The 10239-nt window shown below is 51.2% G+C and overlaps 2 protein-coding genes across 4 annotated transcripts in view; one reads left to right on the top strand and one right to left on the bottom strand.

The window, feature by feature from the left end:
• The window catches only part of LOC119331657 (putative tRNA (cytidine(34)-2'-O)-methyltransferase), a 7926-nt gene extending 2802 nt beyond the window's left edge, over positions 1–5124 (top strand). The window contains exons 7-8 of one of the 3 annotated variants that reach the window (XR_005160610.1): positions 4516–4866; positions 4943–5124. Coding sequence is in view for 2 of the 3 variants with exons in the window: in XM_037604816.1 (XP_037460713.1) it covers positions 4516–4794 (279 nt within the window). In the remaining variant the exon portion in view is untranslated. The other 2 variants (XM_037604817.1, XM_037604816.1) reach the window with 2 other exon arrangements.
• An 884-nt stretch (positions 5125–6008) lies between these two features.
• Positions 6009–8508, bottom strand: LOC119330978 (receptor protein kinase-like protein ZAR1). Its single transcript, XM_037604128.1, has 2 exons — positions 7032–8508; positions 6009–6937 (listed from the first exon to the last, which is right to left on the bottom strand). The coding sequence occupies exons 1-2, from the start codon at positions 8362–8364 to the stop codon at positions 6321–6323; spliced, it is 1950 nt and encodes a 649-aa protein (XP_037460025.1). The 5' UTR covers positions 8365–8508; the 3' UTR covers positions 6009–6320.
• Between the last annotated feature and the right edge of the window lie 1731 nt (positions 8509–10239).

Raw genomic sequence — 10239 nt, 5'->3', positions numbered from 1 at the left:
TCATCCTGCTTGATGCCGGCGGCCATGGGGTCTGGCCTTGTGAGATCTCCCATAAGGGAGATGTGGAGGGGGAGTGGAGAAGGGGAGGGGGAGGCGCCGGCCTCTTATAGCGTCGGGCGGCAGGAAAGGATGCAGGCGGGAGGAAATGGTGGCAGGAACGGGCGTGGCCAGCCATTAATGGGCAGTTGGGCAGACGGCGGGCAGCCATTAAGGGACCGGGAAACGCAGCTGCGACATTGGTATTGGCGCAGAAGAGAGGGGAAGAGAGAGGAAGGGAAATATGGAGTGTCCTCCAAAAATTTGTCGATTGAGGATTGTATGGCGAATCTGCTAGACTGGTATTTTAGCAGTTATTTGCCTATCGGGCTTTATTGGCGACTCTGCTAGAGTTGCTCTAACAGATACAACCTTAGGCACTATGTCTTTTTTTTAAAGGAACACAAAGCATTCCATTATATAGAAGGGCTTTACAAATTGCCAGCAACAGCGTCTTTTACAAAGTCTGGAAGCTGGTGAAGCCAGATCTCACACAAGCTAGCTCGCAGTTTAGTGCCACATGCAGCTAACAGATGCGCAACTCCATTACAAGTTTGAGGACAAGACGCCACACATACATCATTGAAACCCACAGGCATCTATACTCTAATATTTTTTTAAATCGCTCCTAAAACTGATAGATCAAAGCCTTCAGTGGTTGCTGCATTCTTCAGTTGCACAGAATCTGTTTCTATCATCACTCGGTCGCAGCCTAGCTGAGTGACTGTGTTTATGACATAAAGCATTGCCAAAGCCTCTGAATGAAGCGCATCCGAGAATCTCTCCAGAATCCAGATTACCCGCACCAGCAGCCAGTGCCACACCACAAGCATCTATACTAACAAAGCCCCAACCTCAAGTATTTGTCTCCTTCAGGAAGGCGCCATCTGCGTTGATTTTCAGAGTTCCCAGTGGAGGTCTGGACCATCTTTCTTTTTGCTGCTGCTTCTGCACTTTCCCACTTTGTTGTACCTTAAAGAGATGCATACAAAGATAATCAATAGAATGACATATTTCATCAGAAAATTTAATAGCATCTCCTGCATTTGCCCTATTTCTTTCATGCCACCATTGCCAAAGGAGCAGGCAAGATTTAAGTTTTCCCTCCTCATTGAGGTTCAAGATTTGCTCCATGCAGCTCAGTGCATCTGCAGAAGGAAGAATCTGCAGTCTAACATGCTCCAGCTGAGGTTTCCTCCGCACATCCTTAACCTTCTTACATTTAATGAAACAACGCCTGCCATCCTCATCGAATCAAAAACAAACAGGACAACGGGTTTCTACATGCATGCCTTTGTGCTGAAGCTTCATGCACAGGGGTAAGCTATCCGTACACAGACGCCATATGAAATGAAGAACTTTGTTTCTAAGGGGAAGTGACCACAGCTTCGGCCAGTCGAAACCACATGTTTCTTCATCTGCACTTGAGGAAGAAGTTAGCCCTGCAGTGGGTTCACAAGCTGCAGTAGCCATCGCAACTCTGTATGCAGATTTTACAGAAAATATACCTTTTTTATTTTATCAAAAGGCCATGCTATGATATCATCATTATGTTCATGAATTGTGATTTGCAAAATAACCTTTGCATCTTCAGGGAGGAAGGTTTGCCTTATTAGGTCTGCATCCCAGTTGTTTGTGGCAGGATCAATCAGTCTTTTACTTTAGTTACAACATGTCTGCCCGTTTGAGTGATGACTCTTCTAGTTCTTCCTCTTGGAATCCATGGGTCAGACCAAATATTGGTGTTGGTACCACTGCCAACTCTCCATATGATCCCCTTCTTGAGCAGGTTTACTCCCTCTAGTATACTAGGCCAAGTGTAAGGTGCCATCTGTGGGGTTGGCATGTAGAGTTGAGCCATTTGGGTAACACTGTGCTGACAAAACCTGCGCACATAAGGAAGATGAGTTTTGAATAAGCCTCCATGCCTGTCTTGTATGCATAGCTAGATTGAAGGCGTGTAAGTCCCTAAAGCCCAGACCTCCAGTTTTCTTTGTCTTCATCAATATTTCCCAGCTGACCCAGTGTGTTTTATTCTCCTTGTCCATTTGACTCCACCAGTATCTATTGATCATAGTGCTCAGCTCGTCGCACAAGGACTTGGTTAGATCAAAGCAAGCCACGGAGTACACGGGGATTGCTTGTGCAACTGCTTTTACAAGGATTTCTTTCCCTCTTTTTGAAAGGAGTTTTTCCTTCCAGCCTTAGATCTTTTTCCACACACTCTTTAATATACTTAAAGGTCCTTTTCCTGGCCTTGCCCACATAGGATGGAACACCTAGATATTTTGAGGAAAGACCTTCCGAAGTAATCTGTAGAATACTTCTCATTTCCTCCTTTAGCCCTTGCCTTGTGTTTGCGCTGAATAGTGTTGTGGATTTGTCTTTGTTAATCATTTGGCCTGAAGAGGCTTCATAAGTATTCAATATTCTATTTACTTCATGAGCACTCTCAGCATTGGCCTCCATGAGTAGTAAATGACTCATTTACAAAGAGTAACTGACTTACACTGGGAGCTTCTCTACAGATCTTGATTCCCTTTAATGATCCTCTCATCTCAGCTTCATGTAACATGGCTGAGAACCCCTCTGCACAGATAAGAAACAAGTAGAGAGAGGGTCTCCTTGGCGCAGGCCCTTGGGGTGTAATAATTTCAGTTGTATCTTGGTTCACCTTGATTTGGTACCTAACAGTCGAGACGCACTATTATCAGTTTAATCCAGCCCATGTTGAAACCCAGCCTTTGCATCATGACTCTCAAAAATGTTCATTCAACATGGTCGTAGGCTTTGCTCATATCCAATTTAATAGCTGCATAGCCCATCAAGCCCCTTTTTCTCCTCCGCAGGAAGTGAGTTAGCTCATATGCCAATAGAATATTATCCAAGATTAGTCTCCCACGCACAAAGGTACTCTGGTTGGGGGAGGTGATGTCAGGAAGGATTACCTTGCGCCTGTTTGTGATTACCTTGGAGACCAGCTTATACGCCACGTTACACAGGCTTATTGGTCTCAGGTCCTTTATGCTCACTGGGTTGGCATGCTTTGGAATTAGCACTGAGTGTATAGTTCCACCCGTCGCGCATTTCTCCTTCAATATCCGAAGAACCTCTTGTATGACGTGGTTCCCAACAGTTTGCATCCCAGTCTTTCAAATCTCCTGCCACCCTGCATAACATCACCTGAGTATTATGGTCCCCTCGCATGCCAGCGTTGGTCCAAACATTGTTGACCACGATCTCGCAATCTTCTTGCAACAACCTAGCTTCAAACTTGAAACTACGCGCCATTCTCCTGAAAAAATATGATCTCCCAGCTTCCTCTATTTGGATAGTTATAGGCCTATGGTCCGAATGATATGGATCTCTATTAGGACTTAAAGGTTAAGGAATCTTGCACATCAACTCCTCGAGGGCATAGTCTATCCAATCTTTCTTTAACGAACCGGCTAGCATCCCAACTAGAGTTAATTGCATAAAAGTACCACAATTGAGGCTAGCTTAACGGATCAGTACCACTTTTCAATTTTTTTGCAAGTCAGCACTGGTTTTGGGGTGAGGTGTTGCACATACTGGTTTTGATAGTGTTTCTGACGGATGGGGCACACATGAACAACCCGCTGAGTCATACATGGACCCACTTGTCAGTTCCATCTTCTTCCTCGTGTCCTCTCTCTCTCTCTCTCTCTCTCTCTCTCCCCAGTCCCCCGCCTCTCGAGCTCCTCGCTCCTGCAGCATCCGTTCTCGACGCCAAGCTCCCCGCATAGTCCCGCGCCTCCAGCACGCCACTCACAGCAGTGCAGCGATTCACGTCATGCAGGCCACCATGCCGCTGAGCGGCAAGCGCCCAGGCCTCACGCCAATTGCACGTACGTAGCAAGCTCCGGGTATCCTGATCGATCTGGCTAGCCAGTGGCTACTTAGCACATGGGATGCACGCACCGGCCCAGTACACGACCACAGTGGTTCCGATCCGTTAACCTTTTTTTTTGCGAGGTTCCGATCCGTTAACCTAACCCCAATTGTGGTACTTATATGCAATTAACTCTCCCAACTATGATTACGCCATGTATGTTTATCTCCCACATAGTCAATCTCTCAACCCACAGTGGTCCATCATTATCAAGGAAAAAGCCAGTGGCCCATAGAAGTTGTATGTTGCTCATGACAGCTATCTGTGTTCATTTTTTTTCCTTCATCCTTCATTCGTTCAGTATCATAAATGGGTTGTCGTGTCCTTTTCTTGTTGTTAACACTTCGACACCTAATTATTCATAATTGTGCATTTACATGAATCATGTTGAATTGTTGACACTTAAAATGTTTATATAATACTTGTCCACCCCTTGAAGTTCTTTCTGGGTCAGCCATCCCATAACCGATGTGTGCGGACAGATCAATGCAATGTAAACATACAAGTCATATTCTCTGAATAGATGATTGTATTTTGTTAGCTTATTGTCGACATGTTTCGTTCAGGATTTCTCATATAAGCCTGGGGACTGGCTAGTATTCGGGTCCGAGACAAAAGGGCTACCAGAGTCCGCCCTGGAAGACTGCTCCGGAGAAGCCCTGGGTGGTGGAACCATCCGAATTCCGATGGTGGAAACCTATGTCCGGTGCCTGAACCTCTCGGTGAGTGTTGGAGTAGCGCTGTACGAAGCAGCGAGGCAGCTGAACTACGAGCAGCTCCAGTACCAACCTGATCTCCCAGAGGAAGCGCAAGGACTGTTCCCAGCAGAGGATGTCTATGGATGAAAACACTTTACCTGAGAATCAATCGATGAAACTACACATCAAGAGTTTCTTCAGCTGTATGCCCGGTGCCTGGTAATTTTGTTAGCATTTGATCTGGATTTTTTTTAATTTTTTTTGCGGGGTCTGGATCTTCTTCTTTTGCTTGCAGTCTCAACCAAAATGTGTACTGGACTTTCCAAAGACCAATTGGATGTATACACTTTGCGGTCAGGAGGTAATTAGACATGACAAGAAACTAGATGGGGGGTCTCTTCTAACCTCCAGTACACTGAGCTGCCTACTTGTCCTAAACCATTAAGGGGTTGTTTAAATTTGCATGACGCTTTATCATCTTGGCGTGGAAGGTTGGTGAAGAACTTTACTGCTATTTAAAACCTCTGTCAGATCACAGGCCAAATAGCGCCCACCCTGAGCAGCTGTCACGTTCAAGTGGTGAATTATTGGATCATCCATCGGTTGGTCTGCAGGATTATAAATGTCAAGGTCATCAGGAGCAGTTCCTCCATGCTCCTGCAGGATTTGATGACTGCGTATCCAGTGCCCTGCATTTAAACCTTTCAAGTTTGAATGTCCTTCATGTGCTGCCACAGTGAAAGGAGAAGAAAAAACTTCTCTCTGGCCTTCATATTTTGTCAGCTTTCCTGGTAAAAATGCATCCGAAAATCAAGAACTCCAAATAGAGATGATTACAGTGCGAGGGTCTAAGCAAAACGTTGACATAACACCAGATTCGATCTAAATCGCAAATGATTATGTTTACATTGGATCCCCGTGCATGATGGCACCAATGATGCACCCATGACCAATCTAGCACTGCGAATGTGCAATGACTACCTCCATTCTTCAGCAAGAATCTCAGGCTGTCATTAAAGTGTAGGGAACCCATTTCACCTCAACAAGAAACCGTACCAGGCGAACCTAGACTAGACACGGGCCACTGAACCTACCCGCGTGTTGCCACTGAACCCAGTCTACTGCGCCATTGCGTGTGGCTGTTTCGCTGTGCATGCACAGCCACAGGCCCACAGCACGGCAGGGCACAGGTAAAAAGACAATGCGCTGACACTGATGGACGCAGCCCCTCCTGTGTCGTTGTCGCATCTTTCAGGGTCAACTGGCCCAAAGGTGTACAGCACCGCAACACGCCTCCCATTCCCCAGGTTCCAAACCCCAAGAAAGCCACCAGCCAATGCTTTTTCTCAGTTCTCACCGCAAAAAGTGCAACAATGCTTGCTGCTGCATTCCGAAAACGCTAGCGAAAGGAGGATGCAAATTGTCCAGATCATGATCATCGGTTACATACATACACGGCCGCGAAGATTGCAGCTACAAAAAAAGGAGTACCAAACGCACATCAGCGAACGATTCTTGGCTGGTTTCTTCACCGTCTCTCTAAACCTAATAACGTTGGCAAATGATGCTAATCTGCGGAGCTAAGGATTTCAGGAACTCCTGCTGCTGATGGTCGACGAGAATGACGGGTCATGGCTTCCGTTCCCCGGAATGATTGATGATGGATCGCCGGACTAGTTCACCCGGTCGAGGCTCTCGGCGACGGCGCGCATGCGGGGGCGCAGCTCCGGGTCGGGCTCGGTGCAGCCGAGCGCCACGTGGAACACGGCGAGGACCTGCTTCTTGGCGTGCACCTCGCCGAGCAGCGTCGGGTCCACCACCTCCGACAGCGGCCGCTCCTCCTTGAAGGCTCGCCGCACCCACGCCTCCAGCTCCAGCCCGCCCTCCCCCTCCGTCGGCTGCCGCCCGGTCACCGCCTCCAGCAGCAGCACCCCGAACGCGAACACGTCCCCTTTCTGCGTCGCCGCCGCGGCCGTGCCCCCCGGCGCGCGCAGCTCCGGCGCCACGTACGACAGCGCCGACAGGGCGCCGCTGCGGAGCGCGCACGCCGCGCTGCCGAGCTTCCTCGACTGCGCCGTCTTGTGCGCGCCGGCGACGAGGCGAGCGAGGCCGAAGCCGGAGACGTGCGGACGGAGCTCGTCGTCGAGCAGGATCTTGGACGACTTGATGCAGCCGTGCACGTACCGGCGAGGGCTGCACTCGTGCAGGTATGCCAGCCCCCTCGCCGCGCCCTGCACGATGGACAGCCTCACCGACCACGGCAATGGCGTTGGCGAAGCCGTCGGGCCACCTGATTCAAACATGCTATTCAGTGCCAATATCTCTGGATCAAATGCAACCTCTAGTCTAGCAGTTAACAAGACAAGATTTCGGCGGCACATTACCGTGGAGGGCGGAGTGGAGGGAGCCATTGCCGAGGTAGTCGTAGATGAGCAGCTTCTCGTCTGGGGCGTAGTAGTATGCGCGGAGGCGGGCGACGTTGGGATGGCGCGCGCGGCCGATGGCGGCAGCCTCGGCCTCGAAGGCACGGCGCCGGCGCCACCCGGACTCAGTGCCATCGCCGTCGTCGGGCTCGCTGAGACGGCGGACGGCCACGGCGGTGCCGCGGCCGGGGACGACCCTGTACACGATGCCGCCGCGGCTCTTCCCCACGACGTAGGCGGACGCCCGGAGCAGCTCCTCCAGCTCCATCCCGAAACCGTCGTCCACGGCCACGAACAGCTCCCCCTCCTCCCCGCCGCCGCGCCGCTCTTCAGTGCCGGCGAGCGTCACCGCCGCGCTCTTCTCCTTGGTCGACGACTCCTTCTCCTCGTCCCTGGTCGTCGCAGCGCACCGCCTCCGGCACTGCCACTGCAGCACTAGCCCTGCGACGATGGCCGCCACCACAATGACGGCGAGAATCGGCACCGTGGGCGACGACCGACGCTTCGGCGGCCTCCCAACCTGCGCCGCCGCACCAGGGTTCATGCCAGGGTTCGACTGCGGGATTCTTGGCTCATCCCTCTCCCCGGCGCACTCGATCTTGAGCGGGAACCCGCAGAGCCTCGGGTTGTCGTCGAAGGCGGTGGGGCCCTGGTTGACGAGCGAGCCCACCTGCGGGATCTCGCCGGCGAGGTCGTTCCCCCGGAGGTCAAGGCTGACAGCGACGGGAATGCCGCCGAACTCCGGCGGGATCCCGCCGACGAAATGGTTGTAGCTGAGGTTGAGCACGCCGGAGAGACGCGGAAGCCCCGCGATGGACGGCGGGAGCGTCCCGTTGAGCTGGTTGGAGGACAAATCGAGGCGGGACAAGGAGGCGAGCCTCCCAATCCCGGCGGGAATCTGGCCGGACAGGAAGTTGTGCGCCAGGTCTAGGGTGGTGAGCTTCTGCAGCGCGGAGATGGCGACCGGGATCTGGCCGGAGAGGCGGTTGGACGGCAGCGCCAGCGTCTCGAGCTCGGAGAGCAGGGAGAGCTCGGAGGGCAGGTAGCCCGCGAGCGAGAGGTTGGCGAGCTCGACGCCGGCGACCCGGCCCCCGCCGCCGTCGACGCAGGTGACGCCGGCCCAGCCGCAGGGGTCGGGGTCGGCGTCCCTCCAGGTGTCGAGACCGCTGCCAGGGTCATCGGTCACCGCGAACTTGAGCGCGAGAAGCGCCAGGCCGTCCGTGTTCAGCGCGGCCGCCGCCACGGCCACGGCCGCCAGCAGCACCGCCACCGCCGCCGCCCGCACGGCCGCCATTGCGACGGGAGAAAGAACTCGTATCTGCCCCTCGGAATGGCTCGCGCTAGACTACAACAAACAGCCCTGCCATTTCTTGGGAGTACGTGGGGTTGCAGCACGGAAGAGGGGGAGAAGAGGACAGCCGAGGGATTGGGGAACCGGGGAGACTGGGTTTAGGCCGGGGAGTGAGATTTTACTTGCGAAATGACGGAAATACCCACCTGGAGGATGATGTCCCTTCTGTTATTTGGGGCCTACGTGAGGGGCATTTCGGGGATGGAGATTCGAACCGCAGGGCACGGGGAGCTGCGCTGGAGGGGGAGGGGGAGGGGCGAGGTGGGCTTGGCTGGTGGATTCGATCGAAGCTCTGTGCTCGGGGCGACTTTTGCTAAAGGAGTAATTAAGCGTGTTGGCATGTGGGAAATCGCATGGATTAGTAGTTTATAATCCCCAGGGTTAACGTTGATATCATACTCCTACTAGTACTAGTATGCTTGTTCTGCTGGAGTGGTCGGGGTGATTGGCTACTCCTGAGGCTTGCGCTGGGCCCCTGCTGGGTTCGAGCCTCTTCGTTTGAATTTATGCAGGCGCCGGCACATGGGACTGGGGCTGTGTGTGGGGTCCTGATTGAATTTGATTACTGGTTGATGGTGCCTGCTTACAGTCCCGTAAGGATTAAATAATTGGGGATGTTTCCGATTTTCAAATCTGTCACCAAGGCACTCCGTATTGGCTCTTAGAGCAGTCCAGCCCCTACACGCCCGTGGAATACGACATGTAAATCAAACGATCTTTAGTCCATGCGGTGACTTACAATGGGTATATGCAACACAAGTGATCTAGGTCAATTAGAAATTAGTTTTTATCTTTATACTTGAATTTGGATCATAGTATAACATACCGGTCAGCCTCAAATGAACACATTTATAACCATAATTCTTACTTTTAAAACATTAAATACATACAAACACATGCACGTCAATCATCAATGTTAGTGCACACAAATACAAATTATTCACACTTAACAATACATAACAAAACCATAGGCCGAACATAAATATTGTCCATAGTGCATAACCAAAAATTAAAAACAAAGTTTAGTGAATTTCAGCCTGAACTACATATACTCCACAAGATCATTGAGAGGTCGCGTATGCACCCGTTAATCTTATAGTTGTCGGTGCATCTTCAGAAAGTTCGTAACTATGCTCGGCCTCTTGTTCCGGGAGGCGGAGCCGAACACCGGGCTTCTCAAAATCATGTGTGTGCGCTGCTGCTTCATCCCCATCCTCGACAATCATGATTGTAAGATTAGCAACATATCATGAGTTGTCAAAGTGTCTTTGCTCCCCACATCATTGCAACTCCACAAACAATGGCCCCGACGAGTTTGGAGCACTCTGAATGCCCTCTCCACATCCTTCCTTGCGAGTGCATGCAACCAACTAAACCCAGCATACCTGGGAATCCTCTCGTAGCTCCAATTGCCAACACTTTTTCCGTGTCCTCCATAGTTGACTCTATCGGGTACTCTGGTCCAAACACATTCACCACAGTGCATGCAAATTGCATTGTGGTGTTCACGGTCTCTCCCATCCAGATTTCAATAATCAATTGCGTATGCGGCCTTACCGTAAGCAAGCAGCCGTGCATTTCTGCAGAAGAGAGAAAGAAAGTTGTTCGCAACAATCCTCCTCGGCTTGAAGTTGTCATCAGCCTTCTCCACGACACTCACGACGCGCAAAGAACAAATTCATGTTCATCTAAAAGCAATGTCGAAAGAAACCTTCATGGTATGTTGGGTCTACAGAGAAATAATCCGTGTACATAAGCCATGCACGGGCAATACTATCCCGGGGAACAACTCTCCGGCCCTCTATGGAACTTTGAAGT

Source organism: Triticum dicoccoides, chromosome 7A (genome assembly GCF_002162155.2).
Source record: "Triticum dicoccoides isolate Atlit2015 ecotype Zavitan chromosome 7A, WEW_v2.0, whole genome shotgun sequence".
NCBI lineage: Eukaryota > Viridiplantae > Streptophyta > Magnoliopsida > Poales > Poaceae > Triticum > Triticum dicoccoides.
Note: the sequence above shows the minus strand (reverse complement) of the source record. Positions and strands in the feature narration are given on the sequence as shown.

What these genes read in the sequence shown, in the direction of transcription:
- LOC119330978 (XM_037604128.1), bottom strand. Translation starts at nt 8,364, where the DNA reads ATGGCGGCCGTGCGGGCGGCGGCGGTGGCGGTGCTGCTGGCGGCCGTG. An exon ending in CCTCCACTCCGCCCTCCACG is followed by an intron (nt 6,938 to 7,031) that starts GTAATGTGCCGC and finishes TGTTTGAATCAG; the next exon opens with GTGGCCCGACGGCTTCGCCA.